This window comes from Onychostoma macrolepis, chromosome 20 (genome assembly GCF_012432095.1).
Source record: "Onychostoma macrolepis isolate SWU-2019 chromosome 20, ASM1243209v1, whole genome shotgun sequence".
In the NCBI taxonomy this organism is placed as follows: Eukaryota; Metazoa; Chordata; class Actinopteri; order Cypriniformes; family Cyprinidae; genus Onychostoma; species Onychostoma macrolepis.
Genome location: NC_081174.1, coordinates 1847983 through 1873342, shown reverse-complemented (window position 1 = coordinate 1873342; position 25360 = coordinate 1847983). Strand labels below are relative to the sequence as shown.

Below are 25360 nucleotides of genomic sequence, written 5' to 3'. Positions count from 1 at the left end.
CCAGACCCGCGTCTGCCGTTAGAACCTTGAGCAGGGCTTTATATAGCCGCCGCGCTGTGACGTCACACCCGGGGCGCTCGCGGGGTTTTTTTTTTTTTTTTTCTTTTTTTTTTGGAACAGCGCGCATTTCCGCTCTGTTTTGTGGTTGTTTTATGGATGTTTTAAAATTAATACTAACACCATTTGAAAACAAAAGTTTAAAGAGTTTATTTTATTATCAGGGGTCCGTTCTTCGTACCTCGCTTAATACCTGAGATTATTTGAAAGATGCCAGATCTTCTAATAGTGATGATCATGTTCTTCAAACGAATTTGCAGATTTGATTAAAATATCTGGATTCAGTTGTCTTCGAAATGGCATACTTGCTTACTGCATACTGACTACTATTTTTTTAAAGAATAGTGTGTGAAACAGTAGCTATACAATAAGCAACAAATGTTTCAAAGTAGTATGCTAAAGTGTTGTCACATGACAAACACTGAACATTAATTCAGCACAGCTGTTACCTTACAAATAAATGTGCTAACCATTCTCTTTACAAAGGCTTGTTAAAAGCTTCATCACATTGCTCAATTGAACTCATTTCATAATTGATGAACTTTACATATTGAACAGAACTGAATCAACACTGAGCTGTCTTTAACTGAACAATGATATTTTTAGCAGCTGATGATATTTTTGGCAAGTGCAAGTAATGATAAATTCTGTTTACACTAAAATAGTAAAATACTAAAATGCAACAGGAGTGTAAATAGTAGTTAGGTGCCAGATATTTATACTTCAGTACTGTAGTACATTATAAAACAGTATGCAATAACATTGAGTATAAATTATTATACTAGATGAATTCCACTTTATTGGGACAAAAAAAAAACTTACACCTACAGAATAACACTGTTTTATTAATGAGGCGTTTTATTTCCACTTTTCAAATATTTACTTTATTTTTATTGAAAATAAATGTTTTTCTGATGGGAAAAGGAGAAGCAAGAGTTCGGCAAATGGTGGACTCGAACTCGGGTCGATCTCAACAGCAAACATTGTGCATCTTTTACTAGGAACGCCACCGATAAAACACGTGTCTTTGGCAGTGCTGTTTATCACAGACAGGCATTGGTGGACGGACTTAATGTAGCTTCTGCCAACATTTGTTCTTAAAGTAAATACATTTCTTTTTAGAGCTGCTTTACAGCAGAATTGAATTCTGTTTGCACAATAGAAATATTATTGTTTCTTATGTTATTTATATTATTTAACTGCTGGATTATTATTATTATTAATTAATATCTTTGAATCTGTAGTGTTTAAATCGCTATAGAGATAAAGGTTGATCGGAAACATGCCGTAGAGATTAAAGTACAATTTATGTCCTACTAATGGTATTGTTTTTCAATACACAGCGATAGTTTGTAGTTTACATTTATATGTATAAATGTACATAAAAGTGTTACATTTACAATTACTATTCCCCGCCTCCAGTTCACTCACGTGTTTGAAGATGAAACATCACATGGAGCGCATTGCGTTCTGGGAAACACTATCCCATGCAGTGTCTTCAGATCATGCAAACATCAAATTTCAGCAAATGTAGCAGATAATCCGGGAACTCCATGCATACAGAAAATTCACATACTATTCACATTATACACATAGCATACTGCAATATAGTAGGAGTTGTATGGTAGTATGCCATTGCGAACACAGCTTCTGTACTGATTTCAGTGTACTTGAGTTATATTTATCAGATTCTGGCAAATATAGTAGATCATCCGGGTATTCCATGTATACAGAAAATGTGCATACTATGCACAGTATACATACTGGATACAGCAGAAATAGTAAGAGTAGTATGATGGTATGGCATTTCGAACACAGCAAGACATGTTTACTCTTTGATGAAGAGATAGATAGAGAATATATAGAAACCCAGTCAACACGTGAGGTCACGCGATGATCACAGTGACATCACACCATTCTCATCTGGTGATACTCACAGTGTGAGTAATATATGAGCTCATTGTGAATTCAAAATGTTGAGCAGGTTGAGAGGAGACAGTTCAAATATCAGTCAACGGGGGGACATTCTACTTCCTGTTTCTCAACACTATCACAGAGATATCACAGTGCTCTCACATGATGAGCTCATGAGTGCACGCACAGCTAACAGATTTCTGTTATAAGATACAAGTGAAACATACGTTACCATCGTGGTGAGTAGTGTTTGCTTTAGTTGGGCTCTTGACCCTTGACTTTATAACATTATATATTTTTGGGGCTGCTGTAACTGTGTTTGTGAAGCACATTTGTTATGGCAAGAAAAACCAAAAAGAGACTGCAACCAGGTGACATTGGTTTGTTATTGATGATTGCAATGCAGCCATCACCTACACTCAATGTGCAGTCTTGGTGAGATTTTATTAATTAACAGTTTCTAAATATAATAACTCTGTGATTATACAGTATAGGATCCAGCAGTCTCATAACCAGTTATGAATGATTATAAAAGCATAAGTCACAAACATTATTAACTACCCTCTCATTTAAAAACAAAGAGAGACATCAAGAATCAGTGTATGAATCTCAACAATGGTGACAATCAAAACCGTCATGCTGCAGTGCATGCTGGGTATCTAGTCTCTGCGCAGTGAGTGCACTTTGACCTCACATTAGTATGAGCACACAGTGAGGGCGCTGTGAGGTTACACTTTTAGCTCACTGTTACCTCACATTGTGACCTCATCACGAGTATCCTGTGAGATCATGGTGACATCACTGTGAGATCAAATTGTTGACTGGGAAAGAGAAACCTAAACTAAAGTATCGATCTCATCAGGCTGGTATTGATCCGATACTAATACTGGCGTTGGTATCGATATCAATATTAGGATTGATCTGCCACCCCTACTACTTTCAGTCTTACTCTGGAGTTGGTTCATCTTCTGCCTATGCTACCATTTTTGCAATCCTGGCTATAAATATGCTATCTAAATTAACGCAATATCAGTAGACATAGCGAATGAGACATCCCCAGTATTTTGTATTCCTTATTTGATATTTTGTATTCTGCTGCTCTCCGTTGAGCTATGTTATGTTGTTAGGATGACAAAAAGTTGTTGTTGTTTTTTTTGCCTGGTCTGCCTCAGTGGTCTAATAACAGCACTCACCAACTCACTCACTTTCATCAACACACCTGCCTGGAAGTTTCTATTAAGGCCTTGATTAGCTGCGTCAGCTGTGTTTAATTAGGGTTGGAGCTAAACTCTGCAGGACTCCGGCCCACCAGGACCGAGTTTGGAGACCCTTGGTCAAAATGATTGAGATGGCCAATCAAATCAAAGACTGTGAGCATGAATTCTATATGTTGATATAAAAATTTAATTAATTTAATAATGTCAGACATTATTAAATTAATGTCTGACATATCTTACGATAGAAATGTTAAAAGACTGGTAGGAACATCCAGTGATCCAAACTACTTAATGACTTTATCACTGATTTAAATTGAAGACATATCATTTACGTCAGGGGTTCTCAAAGTCTACATTCAAAGGTCCAAATCTGAATTTTCATCAATGTCAATGGTCCAGAACAATTGGTTATTACAAAACTTGTTTTTAATAAACATGCATAACAAATCAACACAAATTTTGATTACACTTTATTTCGATAGTCCACTTTAGACATTCTATTAACTATAAGTAACTTTGTAACTACATGTCAACTACATGTCAACTAATTCTCATTAATTTGCAACTACATGTCTACTAACTCTCAGTAGGGTAGGTTTAGGGTTAGTAGAATAAGCTGATATATACTTGCAAAGTTTCTGATAGTCAGTATGTTGTATGTTGTGGACCCATCAAAATAAAGTGTTAGAAGATATTAAGCAGACAATCTACTAATACTCTAATCACTGCTAGTTGACAAGTAGTTGCAAAGTTGCTTACTGTTAGTATAATGTCTCAAGTGGACTATTGAAATAAAGTGTAACCCAAATTTTTGAAAAATAAAAGAGAGCATGAGTAAATGTTTATTGCAGGGCACAAGATAGTAATAGTAGTAGTTGCTTAATTCATAGTAATAATACATGGCTCAACAGTTTTGAAGCTTTTTGTTTATGTTTGTTAACAGACACCAGTGTTTTCCACAGACTTGCAAATGCAAATTCATTTTCTGCCAGCAGGAGGCACTTTTGGAGCGGGAGAAATATACACTCTAAAAAATGCTGGGTTAAATATAACCCAGCGCTTGGTTAAAAAGGGACGAACCCAGCGGTTGGGTTATTTTGACCCAGCGGTTGGCAGAGGTGTAAAGTCCAGGGGTCAGAAAGTAAAAGTCCTGCCATATGTTTATTCCACCCATGAACTCAGACAGCTGATTTCACCAGAGGAGGAACCAAGTTATTCCTTTCAAGTCACAAACAAGTCTCAAGTCAAATCCCTTGTCCTCAAAGAGTTAATGAGATAATTAAGTGACTGAAGAAAGCAACATCACTGAAGAAAAGAGAAACACAAAAACATATGACTTCAGCCACAGCCTTGGATGGAATCAACTGAAAAAAACAACCACACGATGCCACCATAATTGTGGTCAGTGTTTGCTTTAGTTGGGCTCTTTAGACTTTCAGTAACAAAGTAATTTGCTTTTAAGCAATTGCAATATTGTTTCATTGCAAATGTTTGTACATTGCTGAATCAAACCTTGAAATAGCAGATTAACTTTTGCTTTCGGCTTCTGAAAATGAGAATTCATTCGAATGAACATCATGAAGTGGACTCTCATTGGTTTATTGATAGACATTTAGCCATCAATGAATTGAAAAAAAAAAAAGTCTCATTAAACAAATACCACCATAATGCTTCAATATTGAAAAAAAAAAGAACTGTACAGGCTCAGGCTTTTAGACATGCACACTTATCATATGATCCTCAACAGTGGTGACAATAATTTGTCATACTGCAGTGCATGATGGGAGTTTTTAATATGATGTTACCCAGCATGCATTGCAGCATGAAGCAGTTTGTTGATTGTCACCATTGTTGAGATTCATGTGCTGGTTCTTGATGTCTGTCTGTGTCTAAATAACGGAAGAACTCAAGAGCAGTTTTTATATGTGTGACATAGATTTAAAATTATTTCTCTAACTATAACTATTTGAGCAGCACTTCGCTTGCATGCTGTAGTTTCACAGGGTTGATTAAGCAAAACCTAAACATATAAAGGAAATTTTTATTTTGATTGCAACCAGGCCAACTCATGATGGCTATCATCTGCTTACTGCATAGCACTGAGCTCTTTGCTTTACAACACCACATGCATTGCTACAGAGAGATATCTAAGACTAGAAGTCAAGGGTCAAGAGCCCAACTAAAGCAAACACTGATCTCCATGATGGTGATATCATTTTAACCAATAAAACATCAAAATCTGTAATTCTCAATAACAGCAGGTGTTAATGCACAATCATCATTTAATTAGACACTTAATTATCTCATTAACTTTAACTCTTTGAGGACTTGGGATTTGACTTGAGACTTGCTTGTGACTTGAAAGGAATGACTTGGTTCCTCCTCTGGTGAAATCAGCTGCTGAGTTGGAATAAACATATGGCAGGACTTTTACTTTCTGACCCCGGACTTTCCACCTCTGCCAACCGCTGGGTCAAAATAACCCAACCGCTGGGTTCGTCCCTTTTTAACCAAGCGCTGGGTTATATTTAACCCAGCATTTTTTAGAGTGTAGAGGTTTCTATGTTATACTATTATTACTATATGATAGGTAAGGGCTGTAAATCAAATAAGTGCTGCACTTACAAACGCAACTTTATCAGGCATTACAGTAAAGACGAAATGAAAATGAAATCGAGCTTTTCTGAAAACTGTCAGTTCTTTTCAAAGATACATTCATATAAAAAAACCTGTGCTGCATTTTGATTTTGAAATGTGCAGTGCTCATGTTTATTCAACCAAGTAGAAGTCTTTTGGGAAATCTATTTGTGGTGGTCAGTTTTGAAATTGTGACAATAAATCAATGTATGGGAAACACTGGACTGGACACAGCTATAAGTCAAATGCAAAATCGGTTGATAGGTTTGATAGCTCAGCAAGCTCAGCAAGCTTTTATTTTGGCGGGTTGCCTGCAAATAAGTATATGTGCGTCAGTGAAGAGCATCTGTGAATGAAATGTCACAGTTTTGCATCATACAGTATTAGAGTTTGTTGATCTAAAATGGGTAATTGTGTATTAACAGCCGTCAACGATGTTAGTACACAAATGAGCGGTCTGAACTTTACACAGCACATTTTTTATTTTGATTGTGCATGCACACCTGCGTACCACTTATGTGCACCACTGGTAATGGTGTTTTTAACTTAAGTTGGTTTCATTAAGAGTGTGGCTGATGTTGTAGTTGTTGTGTTTCTCTTTTGTCTGTTCTTGTTGTTTCTCTTTTCTTTCAGTGATTCTGCTTGTTGTCATCAGCTGTCTTCAATAATGCTCAATCATCACTCAAAAAAATCACTGAATTATCTAATTAACTCCAACACTAATTCAGTGTTACTTTTAACACTCTGTAATGTGCACAATGAACAATGTTCATTTCATCAACTCATCTGGGCTATGGGGCCCTCATGGAAAATGAGGACAAAACTGTCTAGCCCAGGTGCAACACATTTGGGCCCCATGTGCAGCGTGCAGTTTCTGTGCTATTAATGTCAGCTATAAGTGGAACTACAAAAATAAGGCATATTTTTCAACGACCTTTGCAAATGTCCCTTTCGTGCATTACGCCTCCCCCTACTCAGACATCACAAACAGCTCTTAAAACTCTATTAAAGTGAAGGCATGTCTCAACAGGTAAAAGTAGGCTACTTTCAATAAAATGTCCAACATATTAGGAATATCTTTAAGTTTAGCATACCACCCGATAAGAAACTCTGCAAGTTCATTGTATAAGTTGAAACCCAAACAATCTATCAAAGAGACAGCAGTCACTGCCCAAACTCACGCTATTGGCTGTGCAAAGGTATGCAAATACATAGGTTGACAGGCAGTTAGGACATCTATCAGTGCTGTAGGACCTAATGTAATGATAAGACAAACATTTTATGGACCTCTGACTTCCACAGACCACAGATGATTTATATATGTAATTTTTAAATTTTTGGACCACTTTAAATATTGGATGTGAAGTGTCTTTCTTTCAACCAGTATGTTAGTGTTGCAACGTACCTCCCGTGGGACATTTTGCATTGACTTAAATTTGACAGGAATGCTAAGGTGATATCAAAAAATGTTTATTAAAAACTTTGCCACCACGTCTTTTATTCCTCTTCCAATCTCTCCCTATTTTCCCGAAATCTTCTAAATCAACTGTCTTAATAAAACAATTTCCTCTTTTATTTGGGCAGGTAAGATTCCCAAAGGAACTGATGGACATGTTTTCAAGAGGATTTCTCCGCTGTCGAGAGAGTCTGTCTGAACGCTGTTACTGGGAGACTGAATGGAGACTGGAATCAACAGGAAAGGAGGGAGTGATGACTGTTTGTTGCGATACTATGAAAAGTTCTGGAGTATGAACTGTTTTAATAACAGTTTCAATGTCAGACACAATAATAAGATCACAGACATACTTGTCTCTTCACGTCATTCTAAAAGAGTGGGAGTGTATCTGTACTGGTCGGCCGGCACTCTGTCCTTCTACAGCATCTCTGACACACACAAGCTCACCCACTTACACACATTCAACACCACATTCACTGAACTCCTCTACGCTGGATTTCAAGTCCTCAGTGTCTCTATGTGAGTTTAAAGAGCTTCCTGTGAGAAATAACTGAGAAACATAAAGTTGAGTGAAAGAAACACGAAGTTTACCCTGCAAACAAGCCTACACTGGCCCTTTACGGGCTGCCAGTGCAGGGCCCCTGAGAATTTGCTCATTGGCAAAATGTTGGCCCCTTAGCACTGGCCCTGTACGGGCAGCCCTCACTTAGCTTCCAGGAAGCCTAAGAGCTGTTTTATTGAAAATAATAAAGTGTGAAGTCACCATTATGGAAGTAAGTGCTTGCTTTAGTTGGGCTCTTAAGTTTTTTTCTGGCTGCTGCAACTGTGTGTTTCTGAAGCACATTTGTTATAACAAAAGTTGCAAGAAAAAAAACTGATCTGATGATTCAGTCATCATATAGCGGCCTGATTCTCTGATCTCTCCCAGAGTTTGAGCTCTGAGAACGTTATTTAGATTTGATTATTTCATATTATAGTAACCTACAAAACAAATGCATGAAATTTAGCCCTGCTTTAATATTTTAAACATTAAGTACGTGGAAATTATTTGGACAGAATTATGTAGAATCACACAGATATCAAGATCCACCTCAACAATGGTGACAGTCAACAAAATATTCAGAACAACTCTGAACATCACAAAACAAGCTTTTCGTTGATTGTCACCATTGTTGAGGTTCATACGCTGAATCTTGAAATCTGTGTGAGTCTACATGATTCTTTTTAAATAATTTATGCATAATTACTTAAAAACATTCAAAATATTAAAGCAGGACAATTTGATGCAGTGGTGTTCTATGGCTACTATAAATTTAAATTATTAAACCTAAATAATGTTCTCAGAGATCAGCCTCTGGATGTGATCAGTGAAATCGGGACACTACATGATGATTAAATCATCAATAAGTAACCATCACCATCTGATCAGCTTGTCTTCTCACAACTTTTGCTTTAACAAACAAAGAAAAACTTAAGTTAAAAACAACTTTACAGCAAACAAAGAAAAACTTAAGTTAAAAAGTCAAGGGTTAGGGGCCTCATTTATAAAGTGTGCGTACGCTCAGATTTGATCGTAGAGTGTGTGTACGCTTAAATCCACGCCAGCGCTCATATTTATAAAGACGGTCTTTGACGTGGAAAAGTGCTTAGCGTCACGTCAGGGTCTGAGCAGACGTACACACTTTTTATTGTCGGAGTATTGCAGGTTTTTTAAAATGTAAGCTGTTCTTGCAGCTCGCTGTTCTAAATTATGATGATTGGTGATATTTTATATGTTAATGACATTAATTAGGAGTTGTTTACAAGGCAGAGAGCTGAAACCATTCAATTGCGCGCAAGTTGAAGATTATTTGCGATTCATAGATTTCACATCTGAAAGAGACGTGTACGCACGTTTTCTGTTCGTACGTTCATTCTATGAATCAAACGTAGGCATATTTGGGAAATTATCCTAAGATCAAATTTAGAATGGTTTCTGCGCAACATTTTATAAATGAGGCCCCTGGAACCCAACTAAAGCAAGCTCTTACCTCCGTAACAGTGACTTCAAATTAAATTTTTCTGGCTTCCTGGAGGCTAAGTGAGGGCTGCCCGTGCATGGCCAGTGCTAAGGGGCCAACGTTTTGCCAATGAGCAAATTATCAGGGGCCCTGCACTGGCAGGCTTGTTTGCAGGGTACAGCTCTGTGAGAGATAAGAGATAATGTGAGTGTTTCTTTCACTCAACTTTATGTTTCTCATTTGTTTCTCACAGGAAGCTCTTTAAATATAATATAGAAACACACACATTGACTTCAGTCCAAATGAGGAAGGTTGTCATCTCTTCCTAATCACTCATACTCAACTGTCTGTCATACAATCACCATCAATCTGATTGTTCAATACAGTTGAAGACATGGATCCAATTCATATTAGATTAAGTCTTTGTAGAGACTTAATGATCAGGAGAGTTTGAATAAATTCAATCATCAAGTTGTATTGAGCAGTATTATGGGCTGATATTTTATCCACAAAACTTTTTGTATTTTATCCTGTTGCTTTCCAATACTTGCACTCATACAACAGAAAACATATATAAAATTTACTATATAATTAACTTATTAATTGTTGCAATTTTTGATTTTCAATAAAAAGTCTATTTTCTAACAAATGTGTTTTATTTTTTATTTTTATGTGTATAATATTTATTTACAGATCAGCAATGTTGCTGGCAGGTGAAGTTGTGACATTTTTGGTCTCAAGAATCAGTAATAGGATGGTTTGCTATTTCAGTGTCAAATGAGTGTGTGACATTCACTGCACACCAGAGGGCTCTGTCACCCACTTATCATATATAAATATATGAGCAGAGAGAACTTTTCTAAAAACAAAACATTTCAAAGAGGTTTATTTTATAAAGATTTTTGAATTTCAATAAATTGTGATTTGAGATTGAGAATTGCGATACAAGTTAATTGTGATTAAAGTTTACAAGTTGACTTCATTCCTGTCTTTGGCAGCCAGTCAAAACATTTTGGCTTTGATTGAAATGGATCTCAGCAGAAACACAGCAACTCCATATGCTCTTCAGCTCTACCATCTTCATTTTATCCAATAACCCTCATCCAAATGTTTCTTTGGTATTGTGGCATGTATGGGTCCATGGTGGGTGTGGGCACAGGTTAATTACAATAGAAACAGGCTGCTTTACATGTCCAAAATGCTATGAAGCGCAATGTGTTATGGAACGTCTTATAGTTTAAACATGATTCTCTGCCGACCTGGCTTGAGTGTGAACCTGTCATGCACACAGCATGATTGGGTGACTATTTTCATAAAGTTTAATGAATAAATAGAAAACTTGCATGAATCAAAATGGATTTTATTACAATATAGGAAATAAAATAAATATACACTTGTTCTCATATAACATGTTATTTGTACAATTAAATAGGCTAATTAAGAATTAATTCAAACCAGGCAGTAAAAATGTGCTGTGTGCCTTTTTTGTTGTGAGTCAATGTGGGACCAAATCTCTCAAATCTGAAAATGCTTAACGCTGTTATTTATGCAAAACTTAAACATTTTGATTTGTGTGTATGTGTAATGCCACTAGTGTTAATTATCAACTATCGCTAGCTAGCTAGATATTTAGAACTGACTGATTTACGTACTAAAGTGCTTAATAAAGAGACTGTCACTGCATCAGCAACTCAACAGTTACTGCCTTCAAATAAAGCAGCAAATCATCAGTGTTTGTGGCTCATCTTTGACTGAAACACAGGCTCTACTCTCCAGCACAATGGTGACCCACAAAACTAAATTAAACTAACAGCTCCCTATCAGTTAATGACTTTGCATAATAAAGTCTATGAATATTCACTAATATTTTAGTGAATTTAACTTTTTTTAGTGAAATTTTAAACTTTTTTTTTGTTTGGTAAATCTGGCTGTATTACCAGTTTCCCCCCTGCATTAACCGTAATCTACTGGCAGCTCTGGTTGCCAGCATGTTACTGTTTTTCTACAGTGTGTTGCCGTTGCTCTTACCGCACGCATGTTTGATATATTTGCAAAAAAACAATAACAATAATAAAATCAAGAGCCAGATCACGTTAACTGTTAAGACGGGCTATTGTAATATCAGCATCAGGTAAAATTACTCGCGTTCATTTCTGCACTCAATTACATAATGTTTTAATTACATATGTAAGCCAACCTTTATGAAAATTAAACATAAAATAAATAAATAACTAAAGTAAAACTAAAGTAACCACACATTAACATGGTTTTGCTATACTATAGTTTCACCATGGTATTTGTAGTAAAACTGATTATACTAATGGTAATCAATCCGAATGACTATACGCAATGCACGCATACAGAGCGCGTGACCTCTGAAACGCCCAGATGTACAAAACAGACCCTCCCACCTCTGTAATAAACATGGAGATATTAGTCCCGTCTGAATTGGTACATGAAAATCGCAGACGTCAGGTGATAAGAATCGAAACTCAAACGTAGTTTAGAAAACTAGTCCCGTCCAAATAGGGCTTTAGAGTAACACTGATGCAGAGAAGTTAATGAGATAATTGTGTGATTAATTAAGTGCTGATTGAGCATTAGTGATGAACAGCTGAGGTTAGCAAGCAGAAACACTGAATGAAAGAGAAACACAAGAACTACAACTGACTTCAGCCACAGCCTTAGAAGAAATCAATTGAAATAAAAGACATTAAATCTCTCAAGATCTGATTAAACAACTCCTAAAACAGCATTACCAGCTTCACTAACAGACTGACTTTATTTCTATCAGACATCTACAGAAGATTGTATTGAGAATTACAGCGGTTTAGATGGGGTTTTTTTCACTACCATGATGGAGATCAGTGTTTACTTTAGTTGGGCTCTTGAACCTTGGCTTTTCAACATTAACTTTTCTTTGGTTGCTGTAATAATGTGTTTTTGAAACATGCTTGTTGTGGAAAAAGGGTCAAAGAAAAGAAAAACTAATATTGTTGTTTACAGATTGGTAAGAACAATTGTTCTCTTACTCTTGATTCACTGCTTTTATCCAGTGTCTCATCTTTTACTGGATATTGATACTAGAGCAAAAGAGCAAGCACAGCTGAGCAATCAGTTATGAAAGACCGTTAAAACACATCAGTCATTTAAAAAAAATAAAATAAAATGCTTAGTTGTAATTTAAACACACACATCACGAATCAGCATATGAATCTCAACAATGGTAACGATCCACAAAATAAATAAACAGATCAACTCTGAACATCACAAAACACGCTACTAAAACTCAACACAAAAACAAAGCCAAAAATAAAAGCACATAGTAAGAATTCAGGAAAAAAAGTGGACAATTCAGCAGCATAATTTATTCTCAATTTATTCTATGAATCTCAACAATGGTGACAATCAAATGCTGCAATGCATGCTGCACAATACAGGACGAAATTCATCCATGACTCCCAGCATGCATTGCAGCATTTGATTGTCACCATTGTTGAGATTCATGGGTCTGTAGATGTCTGATAGAAGTGAAGTCAGTCTGGTAATAAGTCAAGCTGGTAATGCTGTTTTAGGAGCTGTTTAATTAGAACTTGAGCGATTTAATGTCTTTTATTTATTTTTCAAAATTATCTCATTAACTTCAGCACTGATTCAGTGTTATTCTAATTCTGTAGTGTAGACACATTAGGGCCTCATTCATGAAACAAAATAAATGTTTGTGTAAATCGTTCGTGAAGCTGTTCTGACGTAAACTTTCGAATTCATGAAAATGTTCATATTTTCAAAATTTTAGTTGGTACGAAAGAAATATACATCTGCTCCCTACCACGTGTAAATAGTGAGTAAAACGTTCTGTGTTCTTTTTGGCAAACTGATGACTCTGAATTTTGATGCACTGCCTATTACAAGTTTATTTGTCCTTGCCCTCCTTTTGAATTTTTATTTATTTATTTATTATTTATTATTTAATTTTTTTTGTAGATGAGTTGAAAACTGTAAAATGCAGCACTCGTCACTGACACTATTTACCCTAACCCTAACTGCCTACAACAATGGAGAAGTCAATATTACTGGTTACTGCTTTTTTATATTTAGTAACATTCTTAAAAATTAGATACTAGTAATACGATACTGCTGTGGTTATTCCAAATCATAGCAACCAAAGCATTCTCAAGCGCCACCAGCTGGTCGTTTTCAGAAGAGCACCTGACATATTTTCAGCTGGCTAAAAACTCTTTGGTGGACACACATTATTGAATATTTATTGTTAGGCATATGGCCTATTAGTCTTTTTTGCATTTATACAATATACTGGAGCCAAACCTAAGAAAGTAGACCAGAATATTCCACTGCGCTCCTGGACACGCAATTTGCCCAGCTGTAGTCATACGTGGGGATTATGCTAATTGTGAATGAGTGTGCACGAGCGCCCTATTTACGAATGATTGGATTTCATTAACATACACGTTTAAATAACAAATCGGACGTTTATGAAGCGTTTGCGAATCCGGAGGAGAGTTTTCGGGAAGGTCTGTTCTACGTGTAAATTACTCAGAATTTACTCATATATTTACGCAAGTTTCATGAATGAGGCCCATTATGTGTTCATTTAAAACTGAGGATTTTGTTGTGGGGTTTAAAGGGTTAAAGCATGAAAGGTAATTTAACAGTAATAACCTGTAATTAATTTACAGCAGCACACTGTAGAAAAACGGTAACATGCTAGCAAACAGAGCTGCCAGTAGATTACCGTTAATTCAAGGAAAAAACAGTAATATACTGTAAAACATAGACAGATTTACCAAACAAAAATTAATTTCACTAAAATATTAGTGAATGTTCATAGAAAAAAATGTTATGCAAAGCCATTAACTGATAAGGAGAGTAAATATTAATCTGAACTTGCGAGATCTGTTAATTCAGTTTTGTGGGTCACCATTGTGCTGGAGAGTAGAGCCTGTGTTTCAGTCAACGATGAGCCACAAACACTGATGATCTGCTGCTTGCTTAAAGGCAATTAAGCAAACTGTGGAGTTGCTGATTCAGTGACAGTCTCTTTATTAAGCATTTTAGTACATAAATGTGTGCTATGCTAGTTAACAACAATCCACAAAGATTTTAGTAAAAATCATGTTTTGGTTGTTTTTTTCTTATACTTTAAGTGTTTGCAGTTTTATATTAAGAAACATTTCTTAGTGGATTCAAATAAAATAAGTTCACTGTACTAATGCCATATAAACAGTAGTTTTTTAAACTCAAATGGTTTGAAGCAATCGGTTTCCAAAATGAAATGAGTTACCACATGGTATAATAACGGTAACATACTGTAAAAATGAAGAGCTGTGAATTAACGGTAGAGAGCTGTAAATTAACATTACAATGCAGGCAACCACAGCTGCCAGTATATTACCGTTATTTTACAGCGCAATTTTTTTACAGTGATAACACATTCATAAATTTATCTGTTGGCTTGCTTTTTTTTTATAATGCCTTCTCATTTACTCTTGTTTCCTTAGCATGTGTAAATAGTTCAGGGTTTGGAATGAAAAACATAAACACATGCACTGTTTCATCAGAGGACAAAGACAAATCTGCAGACATAGAGGTCTTTATCATATAAATGTATGTAAGTTTATTCTCTTGCTTATTTCTGTATTATAAATGCCATATGTGTAGTGTACACAAACACATAAACAAAACTATCTAAACAAAACGTCAATAAAATATTCATAATGAATACTTTACCACTAAATAATTAAGTAATAACAGTGCAACATATAATAATATGGCAATCATTTTAAATGTTGTATAAACTCATGTATAAACAAACATTCACCGAAGCCTTTTTCAGAAAACATTATCACTGTAAGAGGAAGAATTAATAGGACAATAATATATGTATGGCTTCTTCAAGGCCATCAGATTATGATTGAAAAGCATTAAGCTGATTTCTGTCTTATAAACCAGTCATAAATCAAATCCCAAAACAGATGTACTGAAAATAATACCAAAATTAATTGGGCAAAAAATAAACATTTACATGATGTGAGATGTTTCAGATAAAAAAGTTTACAAAGAGAGTGACATAAGCGCTTATTTCTAAAATATAATTTTATACAAATTGAAAGCAGCTTGTAATGGGACAAGCCAAACCTCTAAACCAATGTGTTCTCGACTGATGGGTCGTGACCCACAAATGGGTCTGTTCTGATAGAGCCGCAAAGAGCAGGGAAAAAGACTGTCAGATCCACATAAAACAATCCATACAAATATTGTAATTTTTTCATAAATTAATGAAGAAGGCAATTTTCCAAACTTAATGTGGACTGTGAAAATGGATTCTCAAGCAAAACAAGTTGAGAATCACTGCTTTAACCAACCAATATCAGTACATTTTTAAACAGACCCATATATCTGGGAAACCTGTGTTGATTTCTTCAGGTTGGACAATTCTCATCTTTAGTGCCTATATAGCCACCCAAAAGTGAATCAGACTGTGAGTTTGGCCTACAAAACCCTATTCACCACTATAAGCAGGAAAATATCTAGTAATCAACACTGCTGCAACCTTGATAGAGGAGTTTAGTGAATTTTACTGCTTCTAATAGTAACACACATTTACATCAGTGTGTATATGTACAGTGCAGTCTTTCACAGCAGGAAAGAACGAGTGAGATAACTATTCAAAGGATTTAAAGGACATTTAGTGATAATGCTAATTTTATATTTAGTTATATGACAAACTGAAGCCAAATATGTTTTTAAACATTAATACAGAGGGACATGAGCATTATTTAAGAGTAACACTCTTAAACAGTCTTTCTTATATACATATAATCTGTTATATACACACACACACACAATTTCATTTAGTCCATTATAATTTCAAAATAATGTAAAAAACTACACAAAAACATGAATGCCTTCAGTGATTCCATAATACAATTGTTTAAAAAGGTGTCTGTTCTTAAGAAAATGTTGGTCTTTGAGCTCCCTTCTACACTGTAGCACGACTAAATGTCTTCTGCTTTTTTTTTTTTTTTTGCATAAAAGATTAAAAATCAGTTTAAACTGGTTTTAGCTGGTACCCCAGCACGGTCTCTTGGCTGGTCAGACTGCGAGACACTAGCTTATAATACCAGGGAATGAGATTAGGCTTGTTTAAACAGGCTTTTATAGCGGGAAAGTTCCTGTCCCGTGCATAGTGGGAGCCATATAGAGTGTAATTAGGTTGACCAGATGTCTTGATTTATCCGGGACAGTTCCAGTCTCATGAGATGTGCCCCTTACAGTGTATTCTCAATGTGTTATTGTTTGTGGTTAATGATTACAATGCAATCTGAGGAATTGATGCAAACTGATTTGCCAATATTTTCATTCTAGAACAGAATCTGATTGCCATAACTTGTACTCAGTGCAAGGACCTTCTCAAGTCTAAAGAGATGCCCGAATGAAAATCAGTTTTCAATGAATGAATGAATGAATGAATGAAGCATTTTATATTGATGACAAAAGAAGATGACAAAGAAAAGGTGTTTTGTCGTCACTTTAAATGTTAATTTATGTTGACAATTCTCTCAAAATCTCATCTTCATAATCGTGCTGGCTAAAACTTGTCAAAATTTGTTTCCTAATGAGCTCTGAAAAATAGTAAAAAATATTTTTATGGATTTTTAGATTTCGTAAGCATTCAACCTCATTCCATCCTAAACTTCAACAGTATAAAACACATAACAGGAGGATAAAATATTTTTCCCCCAATAAATAAATAAATTACAAAAGCACTGTATAAGTGCTACAAATTACTCATCTATGTCTTCTGAAGCTGTAAGTTGGAGATGAGGGTTTTAATGACTGGAACTGTTTCATCTCTTTGAATACAGTCACATTCTCTAGTCTAGAACACATCTCATTCAACAGAAATGAGACTCATGAGGGCCAATGGCATTTCCCGCCAGAGCTGATGTAACGGATCTTCAGGCGTTCATGTTTGAATGTGTGCAGGGCTTTGGCGCTACATGGGGATGAAGATCAACTTTGGGGCTTTTTCGCATACAAAACAATCACTTGGCCTTTGAAGATTTGTAATTTCTTAATTAACTGTACTTTCTGCCTGTTACACGTTTTATATTGTTTTCATATTGCACTATATTGACAAATAATTGGCTTTAGAACTAGGGATCTGGTTTGGTGCTTAAAATCAATCCCAGCATATCATGACAAAATTATGACCAATATATAATTTCAAGATATGGAAATCCTCATGACCTTAATGCAAGTCTTGTGATGCCAAAGTTTCTCACTGGAAGAAAAAAGATGAAGTGTGTTAAACCTTCCACTGTAAATTCACATGTAAATGTCACAATCTACAGAAACAATATGTTTGGCGTTATTTATTTTGTTATTTGCATTCTCAGTTTATTCTGCTGAAAATTTGGGAAAACTGAAGGAGAGAGGTTGAAACATTATCAAACTAAAGATATGACACCAAATATGATATGCAACAACTACATTGTACAACAGTTCCTCTTATTTTGCTGAAATAAACAACATCATATGAAACTAATGTTATTCCATCATTATTTCAGTCAATGGTGGCTGGTAATGCTCCACAAAAATCCACCCCCTGTGTATCCTAGACTTATAAATATCAGAAAATGTAATAAACCTGTACAGCAGTGTCCAAAAGTCTGAGAACACTATCGAAAATTATCATTTTTTAAAAATCTATTCTAATAAAAAAAATTAAAATAAAATAAAAGCTGTCATCATATATTATATAATTAGCATAACAATTTACATTAAAAAGTAAAATAGAAAAACAAAGTACACAAATTTCTTCTGCTATGCAGCATACAAGCTGCCCATGTCATGTCATCTGGCATGATTGAAAATGCAAAAAAAACATCTTGAAAGAAAGCAAAAAAATCGGACTTTTGTATAATGGAATTAACATTGGTAAAATGACAAATCTGGTTAAATTTCATTAAGTGAATCTGAAATATTTATACTTCATAAGTCACAACCTCATTTTTTAATCATAAATCTTTGTTTATATAGTATCTAGGCTTTAAAAACATTTAGACCCAGTTGTACACCTCACTTTGATGTGAGAAGAAACCCACAACAGGGGGTGGAAAAATAGTGAAATAACACTTGTGTTTTGATTGCTTTTACCAGAAATACAAAGCACATTACAGAAAAACAAGGAATCTTAAGATGGGACAGAAGAGAAACCCAAGAAGTATGATGGCAGTAACTGACCATTAGCTACACTTGTTCTGCGAACATTTTGGTTGAAATCAACTGTCAGTCTCAGTTCGCGCTGGGTGACCGCAATCCACTTTCATGTAACATTATCCTTCAGGGTCTTTCAAACTGACTCATTTCCATAAAGCTTAAAACAAGAGATGTTGAAAGACTCTGTTTCAAGATTTCCTTTGAATCCCGTTTGAGCTCGTATATTCCACCAAGTTGTCTGCTTAATCATGCAACACATATTGCGCACCACAAAGTTTCAGTGTTTCAAACACGGCTTGGAAGGACCTGTAATACGCACAGCTGAAGTCCCCAGCTTTGCCTGATGAGATATCCAATTGTTTGTCAGAGGAGCGAATCAGTTGCCCTTGTTTGATTCAGCTCTTTAAAAAAAAAAAAACTCTCACTTTCAGTCCACAAACTCAGCTCAAATAACAAAGCTGTAAGAACACAAAGAAATAACTGCACTTCAAAACAATAACCAACAATAAACAGATTATAAAAGCATATAAAACACAAAGAGGAGACAAGAAATAACAGTCACAGAAGCAGTTCAACTGCTAGCTGCCCCGGATAATCACACACATGCAAGTATATCCATGCACGCGCACACACACACACACACACAAGCGCACACACACACACAGCGCACACACACAAGCGCACACACACACACACACAGATTTAGGGATTTTAGTCCTGACCAAAATCCTAAAACATGTTCTTCTGCAAAAAAGAGAAAGAGTAAACCATGTCCATGTTCTTTTATAGCTGATGTTATTTTTATTGGTTGTTATTGTTGTAACTAACGCAAAAAAAGCTGAAAAGTGTATTGTGTGAGTGTATATTTTACAAAAAAATTAAATAAAAATCTCTTACACAACAAAACAAGATGTATGTAATAATGCAGTGGTGCACGATAGCTATGAGAGATGCTCTTTGTTCAGTCTTTGTTTAAAATATGCACACGTTACACAAATCCAGTCTCTGCTCGACTGTCCGTACATGCAGGCAGATCCCTTTACTGGGAGAGAGAAGGAGGAGAGAGATAAAAGGGGATTTTGGTTCCTATGTACAATTGCTTATATACCGTAGATGTCTCTATTTGATTTGTTTCAGGGTTGTCAAACGGGGGAATCTCAGAAAGCCTCGAGCTTATAAACCCACAATAATAATGGGTGGTAAAGTAAAAAAAAATATAAAAAAATAAACGCAATAGCTGCAAAGTTTAGACCGTGTTACTGACTATATATTAGACTGGTGTCCCACTAGTCAATTTTCAGTTGCATGAACATATCAGACCCAAATGGACAGATACAGCATCTCACGCATTCATAGGGTCAAATTATTCCATAAACTGCATCCTAACACAATGTCCTAACAATGCAACCTCAGATCTAATTTATTTCATGTCTCTTTCAAGTTAATCTGAGATCTGTATCCTAACCAGCCTTAACCGCGACAGTCCCGCCCACTGTGCAAAACCAGTTTCCTCATGACTGTACATCAAATGTCTGGGTCACATCATGCAGCAGTGATGATAGACAAGATTAGTTGTCACTGGAACACTGTAAATGGTGAGATTTGGTAGCTATGATTCCCCTGATGAAATGCAAGATTTTTTGGAGTCGGCCAGTGGGATGCCAGCTTTGATTACCCATTGTAACAAACTTCATGTCACTTCTATCTGTAGCTATGACCCGAATAGCATTTGGCTGATCATTTTGAGACTGTTTTGGTCTAACAGTGGTAAAATAAGAATGAATAAGCGCTAAAGATGCTAAACAGTCAGTAGACTATTAGGTATGGTTGGTGCTGGAGCTGGTGGAAGTTTTAATACAGTATATTGAAAAACCGTTGAGATATTGAGGAAAAAGCTCAATTCTGAGGAGCTCTGATCGAAAGAAAGGGATTGTAAAGTTGTGCTTTGGTTGGAGTAGCATTTGCTGAGAATTGTAGGATGGCATGAGGCTTTGTAATGCAATAAACTTGGGTTTTATGTTTATGTTGAAGCCATATTATGGGTCAGACCCAGCAATTCATTTGAATCCCAGTGCTGACTTGCCTGGCTTTATGCTTGTGGTTAATATTTCTTTTAAGTGCTTATGTATGTTTTTGAGCCTCAGTATCGATGAGACTGATGAGAGTGCTGAGATGAGGACGAGTATCCCATAGTGCTTTGCGACTGGGTAGAGCCTTGGACATTGCTCTGGTAACCAAGCCGCGAGCTGGCGTGCTGCAATAAAGAAAAAAAATTCAAATTATCAAGTGTTTTGCATGAACAAGCATTGACTAAGATTTTTGTAATACTGAGCTGAACACTAACCTGTAACTACCTGAACACAACTAACTTGTATATTGTTACATAATAAACATTTATTTCATTTACACACTAGATGTGTTGCTGGATGCACCGAGTTTGTCTGTTCAGCTCTGACTACTTTGATGGCTGATTGCAACTTCTGTCAGATTGTGCTATATTGCTATGGCTAGAGATGTGATAAATATCATTCATATTTATGTTTGCAATTCTGTCAAATATTTGATCTTGATTACACATCTTGAATTCTTTTATTTTGCAATTTCAATGTTTTATTTATTTTGTTTTAAAGAATAAAATACGAAACTGCGTTGTGTGGGCTATACATTCAGAACAGGCAGTGGTTTACCTTTTTAAATATAATATTGTGAAGTATTCTTACAATGTAATAAAAGTTATGCATAAAAATAAAATAGTATGGGCCTGCACCTGTTTCTGATTATTTTTTAATGTATTTTATTTTATTTTATATTTTTTGGGGACCAAAATAGTCTACAGTACATAAAAAATAACAATCACAAACACGACACTTGTGAATAAAATAAATGGTGTGTATATCTCTGCAGCTTATCAAAACAGCAATAAATGAACACAATGACAGAGTTTCAAGTGTTGACAGCTCCATTCAATTAAATCTGGTTTGCGTTCTTTATGTTATAAATGATCATGTCGGGTATAAAATTCATCATCAACGTCAGTCTTACAAACAGGTAAAGGAAACATTCGGTGGAGGAATATATATAATATCTAGATACTAAATCCACTTACATTTTCCTGCTTACATAATGAATGATTACTCAATGCCTTCAATAAAAAGGTAAAAAGTTCAGATTTTATTTTTGTGTTATAAGTTTAGTCAGATTTAGACTTCATTTAGACAAGTTTTCATAATTTTCACACTGGAATGATATCGGTGTTAATACTAGTGCTGTCAATTAATCGCATCCAAAATAAAAGTTTTTGTTTACATTATATGTGTACTGTGTATATTTATTACACAAACATACAGTATATATTCTGAAAACATTTACATATTAATAATCTTATATTTTATTATATATAAATATATTCAATAAATAAACATACATTTTTTCTTAAATATGTACATGCATGTGTTTGTATTTATATATACATAATATGTGTATATACAGTGTATATTTATTATGTAAACAAAAACTTTTATTTTGGATGCGATTAATCGTTTGACAGCACTAATTCATACCCATTATACTGGTGTCATCGCTGGCTGAATGCTAGGTTGTGCTAGGACACACGTGCAGTGCTTTCAGCAGGGTGTCTGAAGTAGAAAGACTGAGGAACTGCATTATTTAGGGCTATTCTCTGAGTTAGGATATTAACTGCTGCTGTCAAGACAGAGGAGAAGATGGGGAAACTTGACAGGGTTTTAATGTCCAGTCATGTTGGGATATAGAACCATTTCAGTTGCACTGGGTTACCATTGTGGTGAAATGTGGAGCTTTTGCTTAGGTTGAAGATGAAAATCTGATCATAAAGCTTGTGATATGAGACTCACACTGTCTGCTGAACTAAGCATTCAGCTGTAACATTCCAACATCGCACTGTTGCACATAACAGTTATTTATAATAAAATGTTTGGCACTGCAACATGGAGTTAACACTGCAAAGCAGTTTTCTCTCAATAAACTGCTAATTTTCTTATTAACAGTAAGGTAGTTGTTAAATTTAGGTATGGGGTGGATTAAGGAACCTAAATAGGCTCATGCAGAATAATGCATTAATATGTGCATTATAAGTACTAATAAACAGCCAATATGCCAGTAATATGCATGCTAATAAGCAACTAGTTAATAGAGAGAATCAGTCCCTAAACTAAAGTGTGAATAATAACTGGCTAATAAGCATCATATATCATTTTATAAATACAGTGTTGGCTTTAATTACACATTCACCTTACTTTATCAGTCAGTATAAACAATTTAGATGTCCCTTTAAGAGTCCCGACACTGTTATTAAGTATAGATGGCATATTGAATTGAACAAGGATGGCACACACTGTATAAAATCCCTAGATCTAATAATTTTCACAACTCACAGTTTTTAAAACTATTTTATGGAGTATTTGTCCACTGAAAATGTTTGTCAGAAAGGCATTTCATTACCTGAACAATCGCTATATTGTTACAGTCCAGTAAACACACTGTAATCCTTCACAGTCTTGTTTTCATTCCTGCCAAAAATTAAATATGGCTCTACTCTGACTAAGGTCTATTGACATTTGAATATTCAACAAATCTCTAAGTGTAAGCTTAAGAGTTTGCCTAATGATTATTATTTTTTTAAGTGTTTGCTTAATGACCTGATGATTATTTTAGAGTACTATCACTATTGTGTGTGATTTCACATGATTTCAACTAAACTAATCCTGAGGTCAAGTTAAACACATCGGACAATAATGAAAAGGTGTATGTGGGATATGCCTGTTTATATAAAGCTGTTCTGTGAAAACTCAGAGACAGGATGTACATTACTGATCAAAGCATAAGATTCTTTTTTGAAAGAAATTAATACTTCTATTCAGCAAGGACGCATTCATTCAAAAGATATTTATACTTTTTGAAAAGGTTTCCATTTAAAATAAATTCTTTTTTAAAATTGTTTATTTTTTTTATCTTCAATTCATCAAAGAATCTTGAAAAAACAAAACAAAAAAAACCATCTGTTTCCCCAAAAATATTATGTGCAACACAACTGTTTTCAACATTGACGATAATAATAAATGTTTCTTGAGCACCAAATCAGTATATTACAATGATTTCTGAAGGATTATGAGATGCTATGTTTGTTTAAAAAAGCACAATTGTTTGTTAATCCAAATGAATCCAATCAGCGATAATGAATCAATAAATAACGTCGTTTGAATGAATCTGAACACAGATGAAAGGAGAATTCAGATCTCTGCCCCCCAGCGCCCCCTTGAGGCGCCTCTCTTACCTGGTAGTCTGTTTGAAGAACACTGGTTCCTGAGGTGCGAGGTTTTTTGTTTGGTGGCCCCTGTTCCTGTCCATGCTGTATGGAGGGGCCAGTGTTGGCCCCTGCAGTGCCTGATGTACCATTTGTCTGCGCTGAGCTCTGCTGGGTTGGAGCCTGCTGTGTTTGCGTTTGTGTCTGCGTCTGTGCAGCCGTCTGCTGGTGCTGCTGTGTCTGATTCTAAAGACAACACAACACATCACTGCACTTTCAATACTACCTCTGATTATTTGGCATTGAAAGCTGGACAACCATTTTAACGTACATTAATAATTTTGGGATTTTATTATTTCACAATAACAAACACTAAAACTTTTGTAAGACCACATTAAACAAGAAGATTACAGTGGCAGAGTGCACATAGATAACAGTGTGTGCAATATACTGGTGAATATATATATATATATATATATATATATATATATATATATATATATATATATATATATATATATATATATATATATATATATATATATATATATTCAGGTATCTATCTAGATATCTTGATAGAAAAACAAGTGCATCCACTTTGTTGAAGAACTACCCTTCCATTTAGCCCTTTCCCTTTAGCTGTTGTCGAGTTTTACTATCCACACTTGTCTTATGCCAGCATATATGGAGAGAGAAGGGATTGGTGATTGATTGATTGATTGATTGAATAGCATCAGTATTAACTATGTACACTGCCGCTCAAAAGTTTGGGATCAGAAAGATTTTTAATGTTTTTTAAGGGAGTCTCTTCTGCTCATCAATCAAGACTGTAGTTATTCGATCAAAACTACAGAAAAAAACAGTAATATTGTGAAATCTAATTGAAATTTCTAATATTATTTACCTATTTTAATATACTTTAAAATAGAATTTATTTCTGTGACGCAGCACTGAATTTTCAGCATCATTACTCCAGTCTTCAGTGTCACATGATCAGAAATCATTCTATGCTGATTTATTATGAGTGCTGAAACTGTTGCGCAACTTCATATTGTTTTTTGGAACATGTGATACTTTTTTCTTTGATTCTTTGATGAATACAAAGTTAAAAAGAGCAGCATTTGTTCAAAATAGAAATGTTTTCTAACAATATAAGTCTTTACTATGACTTTTTATTCATTTAACACATCCCTGCTGAATAAAAGTATTAATTTCTTTAAAAAAAAAAAAAAAAAAGAAAGAAAGAAAGAAAAAATGTGCTGACCTCAAACTTTTGAATAGCATTGAATATTGTATATTTTTTAAATAAATGCTATTCTTTATCTTTTTAATAATCAAAGAATCCAAAAAAAAAAAAAAAAATCATCACAGGTCCCAAAAAATACAAAAAAAATGAAGCAGCACAACGGTTTCCAACATTGATTATCAATCAGTATATTAGAATGATTTCTGAAGGATCATGTGACACTGAAGAATGGAGTAATGATGCTGAAAATGCAGTTATTTTAAATTGCAATAATATTTCACAAAATAACCAAAAAATTGTGAAGAGTAT

General features: G+C 35.0%; 1 protein-coding gene across 10 annotated transcripts in view; it reads right to left on the bottom strand.

The window, feature by feature from the left end:
- Window positions 1-17662: 17662 nt before the first annotated feature.
- cdk19 (cyclin dependent kinase 19) overlaps window positions 17663-25360 on the bottom strand; it is a 55629-nt gene continuing 47931 nt past the window's right edge. For 9 of the 10 annotated variants that reach the window (XM_058756993.1, XM_058756994.1, XM_058756986.1 and 6 more), the window contains 2 exons: window positions 23836-24051; window positions 17663-20778 (listed from right to left, as the gene is read on the bottom strand). In XM_058756993.1, coding sequence (XP_058612976.1) covers window positions 20665-20778; window positions 23836-24051 — 330 coding nt within the window. In that variant the 3' untranslated portion in view covers window positions 17663-20664. The remainder of the gene's footprint in view (window positions 20779-23835; window positions 24052-25360) is intronic. The other variant, XR_009267730.1, reaches the window with a different exon arrangement.